Source organism: Sphaeramia orbicularis, chromosome 4 (genome assembly GCF_902148855.1).
Source record: "Sphaeramia orbicularis chromosome 4, fSphaOr1.1, whole genome shotgun sequence".
In the NCBI taxonomy this organism is placed as follows: domain Eukaryota; kingdom Metazoa; phylum Chordata; class Actinopteri; order Kurtiformes; family Apogonidae; genus Sphaeramia; species Sphaeramia orbicularis.
This window is the reverse complement of record NC_043960.1, coordinates 45,590,803-45,617,596: the sequence shown is the minus strand read 5'-3', so window position 1 is coordinate 45,617,596 and position 26,794 is coordinate 45,590,803. Positions and strand designations below refer to the sequence as shown.

General features: G+C 36.6%; 3 protein-coding genes across 3 annotated transcripts; 1 reads left to right on the top strand and 2 right to left on the bottom strand.

The window, feature by feature from the left end:
- Positions 1–3,007: 3,007 nt before the first annotated feature.
- LOC115417593 (cytochrome P450 2J1-like) lies at positions 3,008–9,968 on the bottom strand. Its single transcript, XM_030131611.1, has 9 exons — positions 9,765–9,968; positions 9,446–9,608; positions 7,415–7,564; positions 7,179–7,339; positions 6,895–7,071; positions 6,445–6,586; positions 3,856–4,043; positions 3,615–3,756; positions 3,008–3,189 (listed from the first exon to the last, which is right to left on the bottom strand). The coding sequence occupies exons 1-9, from the start codon at positions 9,966–9,968 to the stop codon at positions 3,008–3,010; spliced, it is 1,509 nt and encodes a 502-aa protein (XP_029987471.1).
- A 4,276-nt stretch (positions 9,969–14,244) lies between these two features.
- On the bottom strand, positions 14,245–18,315 carry LOC115417941 (cytochrome P450 2J2-like). The gene is made up of 9 exons (XM_030132166.1): positions 18,011–18,315; positions 17,545–17,707; positions 17,040–17,189; positions 16,807–16,967; positions 16,482–16,658; positions 15,743–15,884; positions 15,234–15,421; positions 14,986–15,127; positions 14,245–14,592 (listed from the first exon to the last, which is right to left on the bottom strand). The coding sequence occupies exons 1-9, from the start codon at positions 18,212–18,214 to the stop codon at positions 14,417–14,419; spliced, it is 1,503 nt and encodes a 500-aa protein (XP_029988026.1). The 5' UTR covers positions 18,215–18,315; the 3' UTR covers positions 14,245–14,416.
- A 3,078-nt stretch (positions 18,316–21,393) lies between these two features.
- On the top strand, positions 21,394–23,815 carry uqcrh (ubiquinol-cytochrome c reductase hinge protein). The gene is made up of 4 exons (XM_030132167.1): positions 21,394–21,548; positions 21,866–21,907; positions 22,896–23,057; positions 23,572–23,815. Exons 1-4 carry the CDS (start codon positions 21,504–21,506, stop codon positions 23,602–23,604), a joined length of 282 nt encoding a protein of 93 aa, XP_029988027.1. The 5' UTR covers positions 21,394–21,503; the 3' UTR covers positions 23,605–23,815.
- Positions 23,816–26,794: the final 2,979 nt, after the last annotated feature.

Here is a 26,794-nt window from a genome sequence, read left to right as displayed (position 1 = left end):
CAGTATAGTTCCACATATAAAGCCTATGTGGTTTCTGGTCACTTCTGTCAGCAAAACATTTACTTAATTTAGTTTATTCTTACATGATTTGAGATAAAATCAGAGCAAACTGGTGATGTATTGTACCTTGTTCTTATATACAGGGTGGGGAAGCAAAATTTACAATATGTTGAGGCAGGGATTGAAAGACAGTGTATGACCAATTAGTTTATTAAAAGTCATGAGAATTTATTTGCCACAAGAAAATTTACATAATAGAAAAAGTTTTTATTCTATGTGTCCTCCTTCTTTCTCAATAACTGCCTTCACACGCTTCCTGAAACTTGTGCAAGTGTTCCTCAAATATTCGGGTGACAACTTCTCCCATTCTTCTTTAATAGTATCTTCCAGACTTTCTCGTAATAGTTTTGCTCATAGTCCTTCTCTTCTTGACATTATAAACAGTCTTTATGGATGCTCCAAATATTTTTGAAATCTCCTTTGGTGTGACGAGTGCATTCAGCAAATCACACAGTCTTTGACGTTTACTTTCCTGATTACTCATATGGGCAAAAGTTTCTGAAAAGGTATGGATAATAGTGTTAGGTATGATTATGACATCAATATATGTTTCATTTCAAAACAATTGACGTAGTGCCTGCTGAGAAAAAACAACTAAATGTTCATTGTAAATTTTGCTTCCCCACCCTGTATACAGTGAAGTTCTTCCATTGTTATGTTCACTTACAGTGTAAATATACAACATGCTGCTGGTGATATTAAGTGTGGTTAATGTGGAAATGTGAAACTGCCAGGTTCTACAACCACTGGGTCAGAGCAAGGTTTTTTTGGAGACTATAAAATTGTATGTCTCAGTGACCACCATATCATCCAAAACAAACAAACTATATTTATCATGTTGATATTTCTTAACAGTTTTATTCAATTAAAACTGTGCTTAAAACAAAAGAAACAGATAGGTGTGCATTATGCTTAAATGGTAAAAACCTTACTTTAATTATATGTCTACCAGGTTTTCCATTCGTAACAGTCACTAATTATGAAAAATGGTGTCAGTTTTTTTATCCAGAAATTCTGAGCATTGAATGAGATTGGACTCATTCCAAAATAAATGGAAAAACTACATAGTGTTTGAATGAATAAATTATTGAATGATAAAGCTGATGAACTTGCAAATTTCACTTTCAATGAAAATCTAAATACTGGTTTGTTTTCATGTCTGTAGAACAGGACATGATATTATGATAGAAGTCTTTGCTCCCAAAAATTATTTGTGGAGAATATAAGAAGTATCCTATTCCTTCTGTCTCGAATATGAATCAACAATTCCTTTTTTATGTCAGTCACTTTCCCCTAAGAAGTGTAATTATAGTTCCTGGGATGTGAAAGAACTAATTCAACAAAGGTCCAGCCAAGTTTCACAACTGCCACCTGATCACTGCAGTGAATGTGTGTCAAGTGATTGCAAAATGAACACACCTATGTCTGGATGGTCCAGTAACTTGTAATTCAGTATTCCTGGTAACAGTTACACCAAGAAGAAAGAATAATACTCCTGGCAACTCAGAGAAAAGTATAAGTCAGTCAGTCAGTCAGTCACTAAACTCCCCTGGAGTTGAGTTAAATCCATCAATAATAGATGGATGAAGTATGGAAATATGGCACTGTAGAGGACCAAACATAAGGACCAGGACAAAGGTGGTAAAATTAGGAAAAATGATTATTTAATAATAATAATAATAATAATAATAATAATAATAATAATAATAATAAGTTACTTTCAAAAAGTAACTTTTGCTCATTACTCATTACTTCTTTAAAAAAGTAATGCATTACTTTACTTAGTTTCCCTCTATGGAAAGTAACTTTTTATGTTACTTGTTACTTTTACATTAGTTTTCATGTTGCTCGACTTTGGGCAGAACCACATATCTGTTCCTAAATGTGTAGGGCTACATAAAGTACTACTATGGAGGACGTAACAGCTATTTCTTTTGTGCTCTTTGTTTTAAAAAAAATGCGACAAACAGAGCACTTGACAAGAAAACATTGGACTACTATAGGCTTCCACACCACCACAAAGCCCTAACAAACAATATGAAATAACATAGTTTTGATCCATCTTATGGGTATATAGGTGAACATAAAATACATGAGGGCTTATCATTATTTGGCCAATTCTTGTTTCGTTGCCTAATGAAATGAGATGAAATGAGAGCCTGTGACTATTGCACAGGTGCAGCTGTTTCACTACTGGATGTTTACATTGAAAATAATGAGTTTGTGCATGCCCGACGGTTTGGAGCATGAACATAATTCTTAGGGCGTAAAAAAATTTTGGGGAAAAAATTGTACGTGACACTTGTCAAATCATGTCCCTAAGCAAAGTAATGTTGTGCCAAACTGAAAAAGGAACTATGTTTCGTTACCAAATTTTCAGTAGTAATGCGTTACACTACTTTTTACTTGAAAAAAGTAGTTACGTAGCTGTAATGAATTACTTTGTAACTTGTTACTCACAACACTAGTATTGCGTTACATAACTCTATTTAAAGAAGTACAAATCCCACATTACTACATGCACAAAATAAGAGCACTGTTCAATTGGTAAAGGGATTATTATTTATTCATATTATTATACATATTGCAGTTGCAAACATTATATTATTTCCACAGATCCCTCCTGTAATATTTTGATATTCAATGGCTGTATTTAGGGTTAACTTTGCCAAGATTTCATTGTATTGGAATATCTTGAAAAGTCACATTTAACCTTTCTTTTCTTTGAGGTTAGAAGAAAGAAGATTACTTTTGCTACCTTCTTTTGACAATCATGATGTGAAAATCTGAGAGAGAAAAAAAAGCAAAGTTTTGAAATTCCCAGCATGCTTCAAGAAATGTAATGAATTACAGGCCAGTATCAGTTTACTTTATTGGCCTGACCCTTTAATAATGCTCAACAGCAATATCTGAAGTGTATAAATCTATTATGGAGGAATTTTCGGAACTACTTTTGACGTAGCGTTGCGCAGATTTCATAGTGTGCAGGTGTTAAAGTGAATCCAAAGCGGTAGTTCAACACTGGCTTTACCCCCGCAGGCATGGAGAAGGTGTAGCGCTGCATGAAGGAGGTGAAGAAGAGGAAAAGCTCCATTTTGGCTAGACTCTCACCAGGACACTGCCGCTTACCTAAGACAGAAAAACAATCTGTCACATAGATTACAGTTCTACTGGCAAGTAAGTCAAACTTACTGAGGAAAATACAATGTAATAATAAGACATTATTTAGTGGTATTTGAGGTACAAATGCTGGACAGTCAAAAACACACTATTATTATGAGGGACAGCTGCAATAGTGGGATTAAAAGAACACTTTCCATGCATTATCTTGTAGATCTTTTTCCTATTACACAGTAGACATAATTTTGAATCCAAATGTATACATTTCTGACAAGTTGTACCAGCTACACTCAGAACATTACACACACCTTCAGTTAGAAAAGCAGAAATTGCTGATACTTCAATACTTAACATTATTGAATCAGTAATGAGTATTGACTGTACAGCTAATTCCTTTCTTCAATGGCAAGCCTGATAAGAGCTGATAACCATACCAGCAGAGAAAGGGATGAAAGCAGCTGGCTTCACAAACTTGCCCTCCTCATTTAGAAAGTGTCCTGGGTTAAATGTGTGGGGTGTCTCCCACTCATTCTTGTCCAACAGCACAGCGGTCAAACTGGGTATCACTGTAACACCCTGATGATTGGAATCAGAATGGAAATTATTATAAATATGATAAGTGGCCATTTTAACTCCATTTGTCTGTCAGTGGATTAGAACTACATCAGACATTACCTTTGGGATTGTGTATCCTCCCAGCTGGACCTCCCTAGTGGTAGAATGGGGCAGGTTTAGTGGAACTATGTTCCCAATCCTCTGGATCTCATGGATGACAGCGTCAGTGTAGGGCATGTTTACTCGATCCTCCATAGATGGTTGTCTGAACTGACCAATCACAGTGTCTATCTCAGCCTGAACCTTTTCTGTGAGACAGGAGGCAGAAGTTAAAGCACATTTGCAACAGAATGCAGCACGGTCATCTTAGTAAACAGCTTTGTGACCCAACTACGTATAACATTGAAATATATATATATATATATATATATATATATATATATATATATATATATATATATATATATATATATATATATATGTGTGTGTGTGTGTGTGTGTGTGTGTGTGTGTGAAATGACAATAAAAAATCTTCGAATCTTACAAAACTGTTGTATTTCAGCAACCATATCCTGTAGTCATGGAAAAAACATAACGCTGTTTGAAATGGGTCAGTTTGTTAAAGGACAAAGTGTTACAGGTTAACTGACACTCAGTTAAATTCACTCAGTGTATTTTAGCCATCCTAATACACACAGTACTCAACATTAGCTTTAACACATAGCACACATTAAGAGCAATGAGCTTCTGTTGAAGATGCTCGGGGACCAACTCCAGATCACCATCAGCGCCGTGGTCAGGGGGACTGATGGGACAATTAATCTATATGTTAACCCTTTCATGCATAGTGGTCACTCCAGTGGACAGTTATTCTACAGCTCAGCATATACTCTTGTATATTCATGGGTTTAGTTGTTTTAGTTCCATATAGCCAACACAGTGGACACTTTTGCACCATCCCATAATAATACACTGACATTCATACCATTACTGTAACTTTGCTTTTCTTGATAAACCTGATCTGCACTAACATATTTGAGTGTAAATCAGTTGCTAATAATAACTGGGAATATGATAAAATGTGAGAAAACATCACATTAGCTGTAATAAAAATGTTTTGATTTTATAGTTTCCACACAGTATATCACTTTCTGATATTGCATTCTTTGCTTCAAAAATTAAACACACAGTGTCCAGCGGAATGGACATTTTTGGAACTCCATGAAAAATTATGAAGGTAGATTTGTTTCTTTATTGCTTTAACAAAAAAAAAAACAAAAAAAAAGGAAAAAAACAAAAAAAAAAAAACAAAAAAAGAAAAAAAAAACAAAAACAAACAAACAAAACAAAAACAAAACAAACAAACAAAAAAGATATATTTATATTTATTTATTTATTTATTTATTTATTTTTTCAATTAAAAAAAATTTCAATTTAAAAAAAAATCACTTCAAGAAAAAAAAAAACCTTACTCAATCAAAGAAAAAAAGTGTTCAAATGCAATTTTTTGGATCTTAAATATTTTTTGCATTCATCTTATTGTTACTTTTAATTATATTTCTGATTATTGTATTGAATATTTTACCAGTTAAGTCACCCAAACTTGTTTTGTTTGACTTTGTTTTCTAGTAGTGGAATGAATCACAGTACATTTACTATGCTACAAGTACAAACCAAAAACAAATATTTTCAATCAAAAAACAAAAAATTTACTTCACTCAAAAAAAACAAAACAAAAACTTGTCGATCAAAGAACACAGTGTTCAAATGCAATTTTTTTGGATCTTAAATATTTTTTTTTTCATGCAACACTTTTTTTTCTTTGCTTGAAAATATTTTTTTTATAGTTAGAGTAATTAAGAAACAAATCTACCTTCATAAAAAATAGGTTCAATAAAAAAATTCAATCACACTGTTTTTTCGTGCCTAAAGAGGAATAAAAACACTCTAGACTAGAAAAAATCTAGACTAAGGTTCTCATAATTTATGCATGAAAGGGTAAATATAGAAGTTTTAATGATACCTTTGTCCTGTGAGGTTCAGGTGCCAACCCCTACATCACCACACTGCCCATATTGGCCTGCGTTAAGTAAGGACAGCAACTAAGGACATCGCTGACACTACTAAAACTGGATTAAAAAGTATCTATTGCATTATTAAAATCTAGAAGGAAGGAACAATTATGGCTGGAAAACAAATTTTGATTAGAACTCATGGCTATGGCTATGTTTAATAGTGAAAGTAAGAGCATTTCCACACACATTATGCTAAAGGAACTCAAGGGATTGGGACTAAACAACTGTGGAGCCTTAAGACAACCTCTTTTCAGTGAGGCTAGACAGAAAAAAATCTGAAAAAGCAGACTGATGCGTCCAGATTGACTCTGTTCCAGAGTGATGAATGCACCAGGGGGAGAAGAGAAGCAGGTGACGAGATAACCCACTCTTTCATGTCCATAAAATGAGGTCAGCTGATGACCTGAATATGATGAGTGACCAGGTTTGAACATCGGTGGATTTGTTCTTTCCTGATAACAAGCATTTTACAGGAGGACGATGCCAGGATTCATTTGCTCAAATTGTGAAAGACTCTTACACATGGAATGGCCACCACAGAGCCCAGTGTGCTTCCACTACCAGTTGGCTTAGATGACATGAAACACCACCATTTGTTTATTGTATTGTTCCTGAGACTTAAAAGTGCCCTTACCCTGGATCTCGGGGTACTTTGCCATGTAGAGAAATCCCCATCGCAGGGTGGTTGATGTGGTCTCAGTCCCAGCCAGAAACAACTCCAAGATACACACAACCATGTTTTCTTCATCAAAAGTAGAATCAACCTGTCCCGTAGTCTGAGAACATGCAAATACATGTTGTGTTCAAAATAGCACTGACAGTTTAATATTTTTAATATAAAGAAGAGTCCCTAAAATCATGCATTATGGTGTTAAAAATAGTGGCACTGTGACATCACTTCAAGTGAAAGTGGAGTTTCATGTCATTACAATATTTTAATATAACAAAGTTCTGAGAAATTTATAGAAATATATACACATTTAACCAATGTACAACATGTGATAGAGTGTCTTTACATTCACAGAGACCAAACACTACAAACCTAAATAAGCAACAAAGCATGAGAAACAAACGACTACTTCACCGTCTGAATCTCATTCAGGTAACAGTCGATGTAGTCTCTCAGGTCTGAAGGATCCCAGTTCTGTTTATGGTCTTTAAGCTCTTCTCTTATGAATTTCTTTACATCTTTCCAGATGTTCTGGATTGTCTGGTGAGGCCCCGGCAAACGTCTCATAAGGTGAGGGAATGCGTTGTAAAGCTGCAGAAAAGAAGGTTCTTATGCAAACACTTCAGTTCAGGTGGGATCAAGGAGATTGAGTTTCACACTGTATGATGGTTGTTTTAGAAACAGTTCTGGTGCAGTACCTGTGCCCAAATACTGGTTAGAATCCAAAAAGCTTTTTCAAACATTTTTAGCAGTTTCTTGAAGTTCTCATCATCGTACTCAAAACGATGACCAAAAACCATTGAACAGATGATGTTAGAGACAGCGTTGTTGATGATGAGGTGAGGGTTAAACGGTTTACCTGCACAATTAAATAGGCAAGTTGATGGAAAGTATTTGCTGATTCTAAATGTGTCTCTGTGCATTTACTGTTTACCTTTGTATCCAGTGATTTCTTGTGCACAGTGTGCAAATTCATCTAAGATGACAGGTTCCAGTGACTTCTTTCCTAATCCAAAATTTCTGAGGGTAAAAAGTGCAAAACGTCGCTGCTGCTTCCATAAATCCCCACTGCTGAACAATATACCTGATGGACAATACACAGGGTGAAACAAAGTCAGAATAAAGACCATAAATGCCCTGCAAAAAATTAAACTTTCATATATTCATTCATTTTCTGAACCTGCTATTAAACTTCTCACAAATTTAATCATTCAGGATTCCTACAAGTTAAATTTAAGGCTTTTTAAGACCTTTTTAAGACTACTTACAACAGAATTTAATACCCATTTCACAGCCTATTTCATGAAAATCAGCTTCCTCAGGAGACGTGCATGTGACTAACAACCGCAAGTGTGCTGGGCTGAATGTTCTGCAAAGTTAGTGATAATTGGTTCCTAATTTCAATATAAATTGTCTTGAACGGGTGGAACTAAATAGACTAATATTACTTTCATTGCAGCTTGGACATTTCCCGGATACGTTGAAACACAATACAAGAACAAGTTTGTGTCAACATAACTTAAGACCTACCATATCAAATTTAATACCTTTTAAATACTTTTTTAAGGTGTTAAATGCAAATTTATAAATTCAAGACTTTTAAGCCTTTTTAAGATCCCATAGGGACCCTGACTGTGACAGTGTCATAAAAATACATTTATGGCTTTTACACAGTTAACTATGTGTTTAGCCATTTAGTTTTACTAACGGCATTGTACCCGTGGTGCCAAAACACCCTCCTGTGGTGTAACACTGGCAGTGTACCCAAACGCCTTCCCATGCTGCAACATCGATCACACATCGAGCGGACATTGGACGGACACAGAACACACATTATGTAGTAGGATATAGTAGTACTATATAGTACTGTATTTGCCTTTTGTCATGACACTTTGAATAAATTAAATGAATTGGAATAAAGAGGGCAGGGATAACGTAACATGATGCTGTCACATCAATACAAAAATAAAGGAGTGAGATAAAACAACATCATGTATGAGAATATAAACCAACAATCAAACAGGATAAGATTCAAACTTAAAAAATTTAAAATTAAAAATTAAAAGGGACAAACATCACATAAAAGCAAGTCTATAAAAATGTGTTTTAAGAAGTGATTTAAAAGATGTCACTGATTCTGCAAGCCTTATCTCCTCGGGCATATGATATAAATAAAAATATCTGTACTTTTCAGAAGTGATTTTTTTTCATGCAAAACAAAACATTACAAAATATGTGAAGTTAATGCTGTATTTTTCAGTTCCAGATACCTGTTTACAAATGTGTTGTATATTTGTAGATCCTCTGTGTTCTGTAAGTTATAATGTACATGTGTAAATGATAAACTAAGAGATAATATTATTAAAATTGCATGAGATTGTTCATGGATTTTCAGGTTATTCACATTTTTTGGGAAAGCATCGTTGAAAGTGAAAACATTTTTATTATGTAATTTAACTTTTTTTGCACTAAAGCAAAGATAAATATTTGGAGTTGTCATTATTTATAGGTTATTGTGTTAGTATTTTACAGGTCCGGCCTTCTTGAGTTAATATTGGTGTGTATGTGGAACCTGAACTAAAAGCTTGGGCTCTGTTTGTTTGGATAATAAGAATTAAAATAGTTCGTGTTACAGTCGGGACACTGAAAATAATGTGGCATCAAAAAAAACGATCTTAATGCCTGAGACCGGAAAATGTGTTTTGTTTTTTTTTACCTTTATTTCCTGTTGTTGCAAATATGCATCATACCCAAAACTCTATTTTTTTATGTGCTATAGTCAAATTAACAATCTCCACTTAATTTAGCATCTACTTGCAAGCAAAAAAACAATGTTTTAACATACTTGCATACTTTAATTTAAATGCAATATTCACCCGAAAATGTTTTCCTGTGTAAGTTATCACAGAAGAATCACAGTGTGAGTGGGCCTGTGAGCACAAAACCGAATGTCATGTTTTCTCACCTAGTGTACTGAACACGTCCAACTGTAGAGGCAGGAGTGGACGGTCTGCAAAGCTGTCTGCCTGTTTTACCAGAGCTTCTTTTACAACCTTAAACCCGTTTAACACCACCAAAAAATTTGGGCCCATTCGTAGGCTGTACACATCTCCATAGGTCCCTGCTAACTGTGGAGGAATTTAAGAAAAAAGGAATACTTTACTTCAGACAGTCTGTGTGTGTGTGTGAAAGGAAACCGTTGGGAACAGGTTGTAACATAAGGAGTACATACAGTACATATAAGCCAGACATGTTTAATAACAGATACATGAGTCCTGTTGTACCTCTTTCATACTCTCATGTGTCTTCGTGTGGTCCACAGTGAACAAATTGCCCACAATTGGAAACATCCTGGGTCCTGGGGGGAAGTTGGCCGGCCGCCTGTTCTTGAAATAATCTGCAGTGAGAATAAAAACTACAATGAACAGCAGCAGACTTTTGGTGTCCAGGCTGAGAAAGAATCCAATGACTGAAGAGACTGAATCCATTCTGTAATAAAAACAGATGCCTTTTCGGATGTAGTTGTCCCGTCTGAGATAGTGAATGTTGACGTTTCATTGAAAACAGTCGATTATATACACATTATTGTTTACTTTGTCATAGTTGACTCTGGAAGGCTGGTTCTCACCTGATCTGACCGTGGGACCTGCATGTTCTCCTGGTCATTAAGTTGTGACAAACTTGTGGTAAATTCACATCAAAAAAGCACAGTTTAAACCAGGTTCATAAATACACGATTCATGTCACAGTTCACTATATTCATGAATCTGATAGTAGCAAGAGTAAACTACACACCTGTCTACACTAAAAATACTGTATGTAAGACTTACAAAGCTGACTGTATTGAAAACAATCTGTGCTTTAATTCTAAATGACATTTTCCATTTGGATATTTTAGATCCAACACATCACACACTTGAGTTTTAGTCCCTTTTTATTGCCATTATTTCCATGTGTTATATACTCATTGTCATATTTATCCTACAACTTGCCAAAAACATCTTTCAGTCAAAGGGTTATTGTATAACTCTGACTCATACACTACAATAAAATTCCAACATTAAATTACATTCAAACCAATAAAAAGCTGTTTAAAAGCTTTTTTCAATTAAAAAGTTAACTAGTGACCTATTTGTGGTCAATACCCACCAGTTGGCCCCAGATAAAAGGACAAAGTTGTGCTTTTAAAGTTTATATAAGGTGTTAATTTTTAATCAGTCAAAAGAATTAAAGTGTGCACTTTGCGGTGACGTTGCTTACGTGACCCTTTTGCAGTTTGCTCACATTGGATAAAAAACATTGCCTGACATTCCCATAAAGTCTAATCTTACTCTGAAAAAAGTCAAAGTACTGGCCTTTAGATGAGTTCTTTAATGCATCATAAACTTTGTCATTTACTGATCTCTCTTTATGCCTGATTCATCTGTACCATCAAATAAAAGCCCCAAAATGCTCAGAAACACATTTAATAAAAAACAAATAAATGATACCTATGACAAATACAAGTAGATGCCAACATTTCAAATGCAGTGATCCACCAATAGTGGTGTCTCTTGTTTTTTTTGTTTTTTTTGTTTTTTTTTATGAAATACACTTTTGTTTTTAATACTATTTAATTATTTGTTGTATAGTCCTGTTGTGCAGACAGCATGCTACAAAGACAGAAATGCATAAGTCTGGTTGTGCATTTCAGAAAAACATCTGAATATTGTAGAAGCTATATGGGATCATCTGAACAGAGAAAAGGATGGAAGAACATGACAACCTCTGGGACATTCTGAACATGTGTAATATAACACAAGAGCATTTAAAGTGCATCCACAAAATATTCACAGCGTTACACTTTTGGGGTTATTTTTATTCTCTACCTTTTCTTGTATTACAGCCTTATTCCAAAAAAGATTATACTCATTTTTACCTCAAAATTCAACACACAATACCTCATATTGACAGAGTGAAAAAAGTTAGTTATTGTTTGTTTGTCTTGAAGTGGAATTATCTTTGTATAAAAGTTTTGGCTTTTTTCGCATTAAATAATTATTGTGATTGGAAGCAGCACAATGCAACAGTTTTTTCAGATGCATTTTATATTTATGTATTTTTTATGGAATGCCATTTGCAGTGGACTGCATGTTTGTTTGTTTGTTTGTTTTTTTTGTTTTTTTTTCAGGTAAAGCTGTGAAACTCTTATCCCATGTAGAGGACAAAAATGCATCACTGGGTGTCAAGAGGTTAAGATGTCACCATTATCAAAATGTCACCCTGTACACTAAATGTCACCCTGTGTGTAAACTGTTATTATTACCATGCGTCTAAAGCATGCTGTAAGCACCTGACATTGCAGCTTTTGGGTATAAAGGTGTCTTCCTTTTGGATGGTCAACAGAGGATGTCTCCTCACACCCCAGCTGTATTTGGTTGCTGTGCGAGCTCTTATTTGTGCACAAATAAGGCCTTGAAATAAAAGAATCCCACAGAAACTTTTGCAAATTTTCATTCATTCATTATCTTAACCCGCTTTATCCTCACTAGGGTCACTGTAGCCTATCCCAGCTACTTACGGGTGAAGGCGGCGTACACCCTGGACATGTCACCAGTTCAGGCTGACATATAGAGACAAACAGCCAATCACTTTCATATTGACACCAATGGGCAGTTTAGATTAACCAATGAACCGATCAGTGCATGTCTTTGGACGGTGGGAGGAAGCCAGAGTACCTGGAGAGAACCCATGCAAACACGGGAGAACTTTTGCAAATTTTATTTTAAAAAAAAATTTAAAAATGCTGTATAATATATACAATGGTATTCACAATGTTTGCTCAATACTTTGTTGATACACCTTTGGGAGCGATTACCGCCTCAAGTCTGTTTGAGCATGATTCTACAAGTTTCGCGCACCTATTTGTGGGTAGTTTCTTCAATTCTTCTTTTCAGAATGTCTCAACCTCCATCAGGTTGGATGAGGGGCATCAGTGCAGCCATTTCAGATCTCTCCAGAGATGTTCAAACAGGTTCAACCCAGGGCTCTGGCTGGGCCACACAAGGACATTCACAGAGTTGTCCTAAACTGACTGCTTTGTTATCTTGGCTGTGTGCTTAGGGTTGTTGTCCCGTGGAGAGATGAATCTTCACTCCAGAGCACTCTGGAGAAGGTTATCATCAAGGTTGTGTCTGTATATTGCTGCATTCATCTTTCCCTGGACCCTGACTCGTCTCCCAGTTCCTGCTGTTAAAAACATCCCCACAGTGTAATGCTGCCCCCACCATGCTTCACTGTAGGGGTGGTATTGGGCAGGTCATGAACAGTGGGTGGTTTCCTCCAGACATGGCGCTTGGCATTCAGGCCATAGAGTTCAATCTTTGTTTCATCAGACCAGAGATTTTAGTTTCTCATGGTCTGAGAGTCCTTCAGGTGCCTTTTGTCAAACTGCAGGTGAGCTTCATGTGCCTTTTACTGAGGAGTGACTTCCATCTGGACACTCTACTGGACAGGCCTGATTTGTGGAGTGCTGCAGAAATGATTGTCCTTCTGGTAGGTTTTCCTCTCTCCACCTTATTAACTGTTGATATTTATTGAAGTATTCTAGACATTTTTGTCCTTGACATTTTTTTTCAATTATTATGAGTAGGTCATAAACTTAATTTCCTTACGATAAGCTCAGAATATTCAAGAATTTCAAAGAACAGCTAAACATGGCTTTTCAAGATATTTTAATTCTTGGCAAATTTAACCCTAAATACAGAAACTGAATATCAAGTTCTTATAGAAGACATTTCAGAACCATAATACTTGCAACTGCATTATGTAAATGAATGATAAGCCCAATGTTCCTGTCACATTCAAAGTACTGTAGTCATATTTTATCAAGCGTTAAATATATTTTGTGTTGGAGTCAGTGCTTGCAATACTGTGGGGTTAATAGACCATTGTCACTGAACTCTATACTGCCCTTATATGTTGAAATATTAGAATATTAGACCATCTGGAAAACATTTGTTTCAAACCTGGCTCAGTGAATGGAACAAAAGAAAATACAACTAATTCTCTCAATAAAGAAAAGTACTTTAACTAAATACAATTCAAAATGCAGCGTGCAGACTGCAGACGTCAGTAAGATAATGCATGTTTGGGTGGGTGAAGTCAGTGTGTGCATGAATCAAACAAAACCAAGGAACAAACCAAATAATACCAATGCGCTGGCTGTGACATCAGCAGGCTTCTCAATCACAGAGCACACACCTGTTGAACTAATATAATCTTAAAACCACACCCATAAGAGGTGTGGCCAAATAACAGATGGCCCACGGTCATGCACACCAGGAACACTGGAGAGAAAACAGAACATTACACACATTAAAAAATTAAAGATACACATCGTGATAGAAGTACAAAGATCTCTAACTCTTAAACATTGTCTAACCAAGGTTCCCTTTTACCTCAGAATATGTTAAAGATTAATTCAGAAATACATTTTGACAGCTATTTTTTATGTTTAACCTTTTGATGGCATTTGGGATGTGAGAAATCTGTGCAGCCAGGATCCACATTTTCATGACAATCCTTGGCCAGATAGCCAGAGTTTTGCATTTAATGGTGATGAACATTCCTACATCAGGGTTCTGGAGTACACATACAGTGCTGTGCAAAAGTCTCAGGCAGCCTTTGCTCAGCTTTGTTGTTTTTGCAGCACTGCAATTGGTGAGGTTATCAGAGGAAAATTTTTAACAAGTTACAGGAAAATTTTTAACAAGATACAGGAAAAAATGCAGAGGACAAAAATTTACATGATACTTCAATACATTTCAGCCATGAACCCGAGCTATTAATAACAGGGTAGTGTCAGTTTAAGTTATTGATCCAGTCCTTAAATAATATTAAGTCTCATTAGCAGTATCTCAAGCATAAAAATGTCATATTTTATGTCTAACTAGTTTTAGCGTGACATTGCACAAAGCTCATAGTGTAGAGGGGCCCGAGTAGCTCCCAAGTGGTAGTCAAACACCGGCTTCACCCCCACAGGCATGGAGAAGGTGTAGCGCTGCATGAAGGAGGTGAAGAAGAGGAAAAGCTCCATTTTGGCTAGACTCTCACCAAGACACTGCCGCTTACCTAAGACAGAAAAATTACATGAATACTTCTGTGATATTGCCAACAATTTTAGGAGATAATACATTTTCTTGTGACATTTGATGTACAAATACTGGACAGTCAAAAATACTGTATTATTATGAGGCACAATCGTGCAATAGTGGGATTACAAGAACACTTTCCATGCATTATCTTTTTGATCTTTTTCCTATTACAAAGGAGAAATAATTTTGAATAGAAACATGTACATTTCTATCAAATTCACAACTGCATGAATAACATAACACACACCTTCAGTTAGAAAAGCAGAAATTGCTGATACTTCAGTACTTAACATTATTGCATCAGTAATGAGTATTGACTGTATAGTTAATTCCCTTCAGTCACAAGCCTGATAAGTGCTGATAACCATACCAGCAGAGAAAGGGATGAAAGCAGCTGGCTTCACAAACTTGCCCTCCTCATTTAGAAAGTGTCCTGGGTTAAATGTGTGGGGTGTCTCCCAGTCATTCTTGTTGAACAGTACAGAGGTCAAGTTGGGTACAACTGTAACACCCTGATGATTGGAATCAGAATTAAAGGCACAGTACACATGAAATATTTCAGTATTTAATTTCAGCTCCATTTGTCTGTCAGTGGATTAGAACTACATCAGACATTACCTTTGGGATTGTGTATCCTCCCAGCTGGACCTCCCTAGTGGTAGAATGGGGCAGGTTTAGTGGAACTATGTTCCCAATCCTCTGGATCTCATGGATGACAGCGTCAGTGTAGGGCAGATTTGCTCGATCCTCCATAGATGGTTGTCTGGACTGACCAATCACAGTGTCTATCTCAGCCTGAACCTTTTCTGTGAAATGGAAGGCAAACAAAGTTTAAATGGTTGTAAGAATGTTTGCAGCAGAATGCAACCCTTGCAGAGCAGTGAACTGATTTGTACTCCAGCAATACTGTTTTACTTGATGTGCAGATGTTGATGACCTCCCTAAGTCAACACTTGGAAGGGATTTATGTGTCCAAATAAGGAGGTATGTTGTCAGCAGAGGTACCCAAAAGTACATTTTTACCAAGTAGTATTGAAGTACATGCCCCGAAATAACCTCCAACAGTCAGAGAAAGAAATATTTATATATTTAAATTACTGGTTTCTGAGACTGGTCAGTGCCCTTACCCTGGATCTCGGGGTACTTTGCCATATAGAGAAATGCCCAGCGCAGGGTGGTCGATGTGGTTTCAGTTCCAGCGACAAACAAATCCAAGACACATGCAACCAGGTTTGCATCGTCAAATGTAGAGTCAGTCTGTCCTTTAGTCTGAGAACATGCAAACATATGTAATGTTCAAAATACAAGTGTGAAAAACTGAATGCACTGGTAGCCTAGTATAAAATTGTTTAATATTTTATGACCATAGCTTGCAAATACACGGTTTCACCTAGAATTAACAATCTTTTGAAAGTCATGGATAATGAGGCTTGGATTTGTTGGATTAAAAGTGGGTGTATGCTGCTACAGATGAGGATGTTAAAAACAGTGGCACTGTTGCACCACTTCAAGAGGAAGTGCAGTTTCATGTCATTACAATCCTTTAATAGAAGAAAGTTCTGACAGTTCTAAAAATATATGGACATTAAGCAAACTAGAGAAGCACTCAGAGAGCGCAAACCTCCACCAAGGCAGATCAGTGTCCCCCCCCCCCATCACCATCAAAATTTAATCATTTGTTCCTTGTGCCAGTATCAACATTTCCTGAAATTTTCCTCCAAATCCATCCATAACTTTTTGAGTTATCTTGCACTCAAACAGACAGACAGACAGACAGACAGACAGACAAACCAACGCCGGCAAAAACATAATCTCCTTGGCGGAGGTCATAAGCAACAAAGCATGAGAAACAAACTGCTACTTCACCATCTGAATCTCATTTAGGTAACAGTCGATGTAGTCTCTCTGGTCTGAAGGATCCCAGTTCTGTTTATGGTCTTGAAGCTCTTCTCTTATAAACTTTTTCACATCTTCCCAGATATTCTGGAGTGTCTTATGGGGCCCTGGCAAACGTCTCATTAGATGGGGGAATGAGTTGTAAAGCTGCAGAAGAAAAGGTTCAACTTAAACGTTACCGTTCAGTTTTTCTGAAACAAAGCATGAATCATGACTGTTCTACTGTTGGAAATAATGAAGAATGAGTTTCACACTGCATGGTGATCGTTTTAATAATAAAGTTCAAGTCCAGTACCCGTGTCCAAATGGAGGCTTGAAGTTGAATACCTTTTTCACACATTTCTATCATTCCTTTGAATTTCTCATCATCGTACTCAAAGCGATGACCGAAAACCAGTGAGCAGATGATGTTAGAGACAGCGTTGTTGATGATGAGGTGAGGGTAAAACGGTTTACCTGCACAAAAAAGGCAAGTTGATGGAAAGTATTTGCTGATTCTAAACGTTTCTCTGGGCCTTTACTGTTTACCTTTGTACCCAGTGATCTCTTGTGCACAATGTGTGAATTCATCTAAGATGACAGGTTCCAGTGACTTCTTCCCTAATCCAAAATTTCTGAGGGTAAAAAGTGCAAAACGTCTCTGCTCCCTCCATGTGTTCCCATTGGTGAACAGCAGACCTGATGGACAATACACAGGGTGAAACAAACATTGAAAATTAAGCATATGAATGTCTAGTAAAATATTTACCTATTGTTTCAAATTCTCAAATGTGCAGGAAGGTGAGAATGTAACATTAACCAGAGGTGATATGAGACTGTATTTTGGAAAAGTTAAAAGTTAAGACATATACTTTATATATTGGCCAAGATACACATTAAAGAAAAAAAGCATAAATATAAAATTCCAGTAAAGTCTGAGTAAAAAAAAAAACCCAACAAAACAACTCATCACACTGAAGAAAACAATGTCACGTTCACTAACGCATATAGAAAAATAGAAGAAAAGCAGTGGAACTGTAAATATAAAACTCACCTAATCCTTTGAACATGTCCAACTGCAGAGCCAGGACTGGACGCTCTGCAAAACTGTCTCCCTGTGTTATCAGAGCTTCTTTCACAGCATCAAACCCATTCACCACCACCACAAACCTCTGACCCATCCGTAGGCTGTACACATCTCCATAGGTCCTTGATAACTGTAGAGATGTTTAGGAGAGGATGACACCTTTATAAATACAGTCTGTGTGTGAATGGAAAACCAAACAATACTAAGTGGTAGTAGGATGTTATAATAATGGGAACACACAGATACAGAAATGTGTCAGTAATGATCTCAGACAAGATGTGTTTAAAAACAGAAACATGAGTCTTATCAGTTGACATGATTATTTTTGCCATTCTACCTCAATCAGTCAAATTTGATCTATATGGCATCACATCATAACAAACGTTATCTCATGACACTACATTTAGAACTGGTCTAAACCAGCCAATTTCACCTTAGTCATGCTCTCATGGAGCTTCTTGTGGTCAACAGAAAGCATGTTGCCCACTATTGGAAACATCCTTGGTCCAGGGGGGAAGCTGGCAGGTCTCCTGTTCTTGATCAAATCTGCAATGAGGATAAACACTGCAACAAAGATCAGTAAACTTTTCACATCCCAGCATACATAAGTACCGATCTGTGGAAAGACAGAATCCATTCTTCAACAGAGATGTGTTCCTCTAACTGCAGGATGTAAGTCCATTTGCTTTTCATGAGAATGAAGGCTAATGTTTTATTACAATCAGTTGACTGCTAACATTCTCTCTATCTCTTGTGATCTTTGTTGCACTTGGCTCTGGACAACTGGGCAAAGGTCATCTGGCTTCAACATGTTTGCACAGATTAACTTGAAAATGTAGGTCATCAGACCAAATCACAATTTATTAACTCTTTAGAAGGATGGTTTCTCCTTATCCTCATCTGCTACAGGTCCTTTCAAAACAAAAAGGCCATGATCTGCCAAAACTATATGATTTTATATTTTATATCTGACTCTTTTCTTAATTAGCATGTCATGAGCTTCACTTACTCCTTTTGGTTAGGTGACAGGATTTTCTCAATATTTTCAGTGGACTGTAACTTAAACAAAAATATCTCAAAAAGTCATTGAAGTATTTTTGTATGTATGTATGTTTTTAAAGCTATACTGTACGATCTGGCATTTTTACACTTTTCTTTTGCGATCTTAAAATGCTCCTAACAAGCATGTGGCGAACTAAAATGTAAAAGAAGGTTTTGAAGCTCAGAAATTATTAACTCTCATATATTTCTGATAAAAGTCTGACGAATCATTTTATTCAGACCAAATAAAATGATTGGCTGAGCTTCCTGTCTGTCCTCCGTTGCCATGTCCCACATCAGTTACCGGTGCCTCTGAATCAGAGACTTTGATATACACTATATTGCCAAAAGTATTTGTTCAACTGCCTTGACTCGCATATGAATTTCAGTGACATCCCATTCCTAGTCTATGGGGTTCAATATGACGTCGGTCCACCCTTTGCAGCTGTAACAGCTTCAACTCTTCTGGGAAGGCTGTCCACAAGGTTTAGGAGTGTGTTCATGGGAATTTTTGACCATTCTTCCAGAAGCGCATTTGTGAGGTCACACACTGATGTTGGACGAGAAGGTCTGGCTCTCAGTCTCCGCTCTAATTCATCCCGAAGGTGTTCTATGGGGTGGAGGTCAGGACTCTGTGCATTTTGCCATCAGGTGGCACTGCATGTTTCATAACAAAATCAGTTTCTGACAAATATCCATCTTTTCCTTGTACCCAAAGTTCATATCATGTCATATTTTGCCACCAGGTGGTACTTTTTCAGTTTCCCAGATGTTATTCAGAAAGTAATTGGCCGATCAAGATGAAATTTGGATACTCTGTCAAGGTATTTGAAAACGCCAAAAATACTTTTCAAATACTTTACAAATGCTTTCACAATATTGAACAAACGAAAGATTCAATAGATATTGCTTGCTAGTCACACTGACCAGATAATCAGAAATTAGGTAATTAGGCTCTTAATCCTTGTACATACTATTGTTCGTATTAAGGCTGAAGGGCAATGCGATACAAAACATGCTGGGGTGATGTGAATCATGAAATCATGATGTGGCTTCCTTTACCTGGCTGCTTCTACCAATTTGCTTGCAAAGATGCATTCCATGATAATGTGGATCATCTCATATTTGATAATGTTCTGAAAATATCAAATGAAGAGTAATGGATGTTTCTATGCAATGTCACATTTCATATTAAATCTATCCACAATCTGCTTTCTGAATAACAATTAAGTTGGTGTCTTTTGTACATTGTGTCGTTTATTTGCTTAATTGTATAGCAGAGGATCGGGGGGGATTTCGGGATACCCTTGCTGTCGGCCTTCGACAGCATATAGGCAACGTTCAAGGGGCAGTTCAACCAAAGTGACAGGGTGGACAGCAATTTCCAGGACACATGTAAAATGTTAAATATTATCATGAAAATAAAATATAAATTATCAAAATGACTTGTTTGACCAAAAAACTTGCCGAGTATAATGACATCGTCTTAAAAGTAATTACATTTTTTTTTCATTTAAACACTTATCAAACTCACTTACTTTAGAGGGGCGGTGTGCGGGACATACACAAGTCATATGCATCCCCTTAAAGAAAATTGCATAAAATGACAAAATCACATTTCAAGAGGTTGAAAATTATACTGATAAATGTATAAGTGTTTGCCCATTCATAATAAAACCCCAGGATTTCATTATTTTTCAGTGTGTTCAAGGTGACAGTGACATTCTGCTGAGGGACACAGAAGACACCTTATAGTGATACTGACCCAGACATTCTTTAGAACTGGTTTTATGATATTGTGTGTCACTTAAAATTTAGACATTCAGTTACTGCAGTGACCTGTAATGAAGTGGAAATTGGGAGTTGATGTTTAATAACAGCAGACAGAGTAGACAGTAGAGTTCTGGGTCAAAAGAGTAACTTTGTACAGGGGTTGGACAAAATAATGGAAACACCTTAAAAAATCAACAAAATATAATTTAATATGGTGTAGGTCCGCCTTTTGCGGCAATTACAGCCTCAGTTCTCCGAGGTATTGATTCATACAACTTGTGAATTGTTTCCAAAGGAATTTTAAGCCATTCTTCAGTTAGAATACCCTCCAACTCTTTTAGAGACGATGGCGGTGGAAATCGACGTCTTACTTGAATCTCTAAAACTGACCATAAATGCCCAATAATGTTGAGGTCTGGGGACTGTGCCGGCCATACGAGATGCTCAACTTCATTAGAATGTTCCTCATGCCATTCTTTAACAATTCTAGCTGTATGGATTGGGGCATTATCATCTTGAGGTGAAGGTGTTTCCATTATTTTGTCCAACCCCTGTATATCATGTACCATATTGTCCGCATTATTCAGTGCTCCACTAAATGTAATACCATATAGTCAACACATGATGGCGGTAGAGACATAAATAACAGCGGTCGAAGGACGTACCTGCCCCACAGTTTAACATGTAGGCTCTGACTTCAAAATAAAAGAATTTGTCGCTGTATAAAAATAACTCCAACAGAAGTGTGGAGTAAGTTAAAAAAAATGGATTAGTAGTCTGTTTGTTCAAGTTAATTATTACAGACGTAAAGTGTGCAAACATACTTTATGTGTAGCTTTGGACGTTCAATAACCTAGATTTTAAGCAGCCCACTTCTCAAGACCTGTATCGCGAATAATTAACCCAGTGTAGTAGCCTGAAGTTGTTTTTTAAGTGTGACCTACAGTTTGTCTGTCTGTTGACTCAGGTATCTGATATCTGTCAACCACCAGTTTATTACTGACGCCTGTAACCGGAAGTTGTCAGACCCGCCGCACTGCTGTGACCTGCCGTGTCCTCCACCGACTGTGTTTTGATAGCCTACTGACGAAGGACAAGCGGACTAAAAAAAAATGGTTTTCGAGGAAAAAATGATCATGAACGGGGAGCCCGATGATGTGAGTAGCTTTTGTGGATTTGTGTTAAAGCTGCTGTTGCCATAACATTGGCTAATTGTGTTGGGCTAACTCACACTAGCTAGGTCTGAACCGTTAGCTTCTGTTAGCATTAGCCTCATCGGATGGGCACATATTCATTCATACTGATGCAGCCGACTTCTGATAAACCATTTATTATAATGTCATACCAGAGTCATAACCTACTTATGATGTTGACGCTTAATTGCTGGAGGTACATTTTACAGGACAATGATAACAAACACGATGATAGCTGGGGACGGATTGTGGATCTGAATTTGTTGTCATTCGTTTTACAGGAGGAAGAAGAGGAGGAGGAGGAGGAGGAGGAAGAATTGGTGGTATGTTCATTGATGAGATCGTTTTTCTTTTGTCACTGAACACATCAAGCACTAAACCAAACCATGGAGTTTCAAATGAAACATGTCATGAACAGATACTGACAACAGGTTGAACATTTCCTACATAATCATGAGTATATTTTGTATCTAAAAGTTTGTATTTACTTTTTTCCTCACAAAAAATCTACCTCAAATTTATTAATAGTTCAGTTAGATTAAAAGAGTTTTACTGGCACAAATCAAAAAGAATATGGCTAAAGCTATATCAAATGATAGTTTTGCTCTTACCATCCAATCAGAGGAATGATAAATGCTGATGACATTGTGGGCCAGATACCTGGCCCTGTGAGGTTAAATTGAAATCTGATTGGTTAAAGGAACAGTCCCGATGCTATACAGTTAAAATTACATGAGCCTTCACTACTCATTCTGAAGGTCCATGGCAGGTGAGATTAACCCTGGCAACACACAGAGACTGAAATCTGATTGGACAAAATATGTTACGTCCACATACACATACTGGAAGTAGTGCAGACAAGAGAAACACCAAGAAATGAAGAGAATAGTCTTTTGGAAATAAATTAATACAGTTTCATGGAGCAAATAGTGGAATTTAGGTTGTAAATGTAGGTCAGAGTTTCTGATGATGGTTAGGCCAGCAGAGAAGGCCTTACTGGCCCACCACTGATTATTAGGGTGATTGGGTGAAGATATCACTTTTAGGAAAATAGACAACATTTTTCAAGTTACAATAACAATCTGATTGTTACTAATGGTGGTGACATATCTGCATTGATCAGATCAAGGAAGGTTTCATGAATCCACATTTACCAGCTACATTTAGTCCAAACTTAAAATCTGCTACTCAAGAAGATAACTATACTAAGTATAAAGCTGTTACTTTGTAAGTACGTCACAGAGATCATACAAAATGTGTTGTTTTGTAATGCTGCTCAACCAAACAAACTTGCTTCATATCTTGTTTCAGGATCCTCTTGATGCAGTGCGACAGAAATGTATAGAGACAGAACACTGCGTCCACACTCAGGAGCGTCTGGAGGAGTGTGAGACCAGAGTAGGATCTCGGTCTGCAACGGAGGAGGACTGCACTGAGGAGCTCTTTGACTTCCTCCATGCTAGGGACCACTGTGTAAGTGTATGTTCTTTAGATCAAGCAGTAAGAGAAAGTAAAACGCCAAAGAGCCACTATTCATGAGCAGTTTCATTTGTTTGTTATGTAATTGCTTGGTTTGCCCAAGACCTTGGTTCATACAGGGATCTCACATTTAAAGAGCTGTTAGTGGTCACGCAGGTCACTTTTTTTACTACTGTGAATGGTAAATCATTTTGAAAAAAAAACTATTCTGAAAAATCTACACTGTAATAAATAAATAATTCTATCCAAACAAGGATTCACCCAATAGAACCCATTTGTAGATGAAAGGCTGTTATCTGGCTTCAGTGCTTTATCAAAATTCATCTGCCTTATGAGTTTAATGTTTTTGATGGTCAATAGGTACAGATAAGGACTGATTATTTAAATATTGCAAGATGGATGCATTAAAACTCTTAATTGAATAGTTAGCTAACATTAGTACAGTAAATAATAATTGTACATTGTGCATGTGAAAAGAATTTCTTCTTTTTTCTTTTTCCTTCTCTAGGTGGCACACAAATTATTCCATTCTGTCAAATGAAATCCCTCCTAGATGTTGAACCACTGGCTGACACCATCTTCAGATATTGTATTATGAAGACAGTGTGGTTTTAAATATGTCCTCATGTGGATCTGTTGTATGTTCTAACTTTAGGCGTGTACTATAATGTATCTACTCACTGGAAAAAGTATTTTACAATGTACTCAGTATGGGTCAATATATCATTAAAGTTGATGGGTTCAAATCCTTATCTTTGTCACAAGTTTGTTTTTCAACTGCAGTGCTATCACATTTGTAGATGATTCATTCAGCATCTAACAGCAATAAAATATATTGATGTGAGGACAATAGAAGTAAAAACAATTAAACTGATGTACGTGCCAGCAACTTAGATCCAGATAAGATTAATTCAGATGATTATTACATATTAATATACAGGCAAAGACCTGCATGATTTTTAAGTAGAAAAATGCATAATATCCTGCCTGCATTGTCTCTTGTTAAAAGAGTAATTTTGTAACATGTTTTACTATTTGTAAAGTTGCATACTACCTGATGATACAACTCACCATAGGTTGATTATTTACTTTCTACTGGGTAAGTTTTGCATTTTGACCTTAACATGAACCAAGAAAATGTATAGAGGTCAATATGACACAGCATGTCATGATTGTAAAGGTGTTTGAACACTGGGTCATTCTGTAGACTGTTGTGGTCTGATAGATTGCGTAAGGCCTAGGTTACCTGTAACTTTTAAGGGTTTTATTGATTTCTGCTTCAGAGTATCTTTTTGTCAGGTGAGTTTGAAGCCAAGGGGATTGTGGCTCTTGAGTGTGGATATATTTTGTACATGTGTTGGCCAATGGCTGTACTATTGTAAGAAAGATATAATCGAAAAAATTCACATATGGACATTTTTCTCATATCTGACTTTTGCAAATGGACGTACACCTTGGCAGAGACAGTGCATAGTGGAAAATACGCACATTTATGTCTGTTCCACCACATTGCCTCCCATGTGGGATCAAACAAACATATTAGATCAGGTGTGGACTATTAATTTTCCTCTGGGGACACATGACAAGCTTTGACAGGGCTGGATCAATTCACCTGCAGCTCTGCTCAATATACATTTCTATAAAAACAGTAAATGAAACTATACAATAATACAATGAAAATGTGGGGCACAGAATACAAGTATTTAATACATATCAACAAAAACATTTTCAAAAATCTGCAAAACCACCTCCATGTTGACTTCAGATGAAAGACCATAAATGCAGCTTTGTTTGCATATCTCAGTTCCTTTTCTGTCTTCAGTGAAGAAATACTGAGAAGTCCATGTCTTGTTAAAAATCTCTGGATTCTTAATCTTTCTTTTTTAGGTGTTAGCTGACATGTGAATGGGCTGAAACTGAGCAACAAACCAATCAGTGCATAAGCCTTATGCTAAGTACGGAAAGTGTGTGCGAAACCCCCCCCCACTAATTTAGCAGATCCTACAAAATAAAAGCTGTGCCGTTGTATTGGTTGCATCTATTACCATGATATATATTTGCTTTGACTTTTAATTTGCCAATGACCTCATGCAGGCCGGTCAGGGTCAGCATGTGGCCCGCGGGCCTTACTTTGCCCAGGTCTGTGTTAGACTCTCAAACTAAACATATTTGACTTTGTTTTTTTTAGAATGGAGGTCATGGTTGTAATCATTACCATCCATGGTAGAATATTAGAAACACTGTCAATGACTGCTGCACAAAATACACTGAGCAATCCTCAAAACACCATGTTCTGATAGACTACCAAACCTCATACTTCTGTGTTATGTCTTTGAAAGGCTCAGGAAAATCAGACAGTTGGCTGCAGAGTCTGGTAAGTACTGGCAAACTTTGTTCATATTATGTCACCTGTAATGAAGTCCTGATCCCTGCATTACCTGAGCCACATATAGTGATGAAATGCTCCTTGATTCCTTTTTTTCATTTAGTTTGTCCTAACTTGATCAATGATGTTTTCAATGTGGATGATTATAACAATGTTCAGAACTGTACACAAGTTGCTGTGTGGACTGTACAAATTATAAGTGATTGCATGCACTATATTCTGAATTTAGTTTTTCTTCTGTTATATAGGATGGGTTGATCCCTATGAAGAAACAGAGTCTGCGTCTTTATTATAGGAGGATGAAACATGTAAAGTAGACACTGATTATGATGGTGGTTAGGATGAAGACTACAGTATATGCTTTGTAATTGTGTGCGGTAGGTTCAATACCCTGTGGTTCCACTCACTCACACAGCAATTATTAGTGGTTTTTGTATGTTAATTCTATTTCTGTTACAACAGTGGTTCCCAGCCTTTTTTGGCTCCTGACCCCATTTTAACATCACACATTTCTGGCAACCCCAGACATTCAAAACGGAGACATTTTTTTGTTAAAATAAATCTGTTTTTGATCATGTAATAGTTTGCTATACTATGTTGCAAATAAACGTTAATTTTAGACGACATTTAGTCTATATAATGTATATTATTATGGACAGAGGCAGAAAAGCCAGGTGCAGATTACTGCACAAGGTGAGAATTTTATTTTCCTTGGTCAGGATATGTACAGTCAGTCCAGCTTGGATTTACAAGGCTGCAAATTAGTACTGAACAAACAAGAACTCAAACTGTGAATTAAGAGCTGCAGCATCTTAAACCGACCACAGTGAACATTTGAAAGATAAACAGTCCCACAGTGCTTCAGTTTCAGCTTCACAGTTTGTCATTTCTTTTATGTATTGTGAGTGTCTCTCTCAACTCACCATATATTTTTTATTGGTAAGGTTTTTTTGGGTTTTTTTTTTTTTTTTAATCAATTACTAGAAATTTCAGGCGACCTCATTTGAATTCCAGATGACCCCACGTGGGGTCTCGAACCCAAGACTGAAAAACACTGTATTACAACAATCAATCAGTGCAATAAAAACTCACGTTTGCTTAGAAGTGCCTTAGATTATTTGCATTGCTATTAGTCTGGAACTGTACGTTAACATATATTTTTAAAAATAGCAGTAAAATCTTGTTGATTTTTTAGAGGTGCAGTGACTTAATGAGTTTTTTTGTTTGTTTGTTTATTTTGGGGGTTTTTTGTTTCACAAACTTGATGTGTTGGAAAAAAAACTTTTAGCGCAATAGTGTACTGTTTCTGACATGCACTCATGTCAGCTGCAGAGTTGAGTCATTC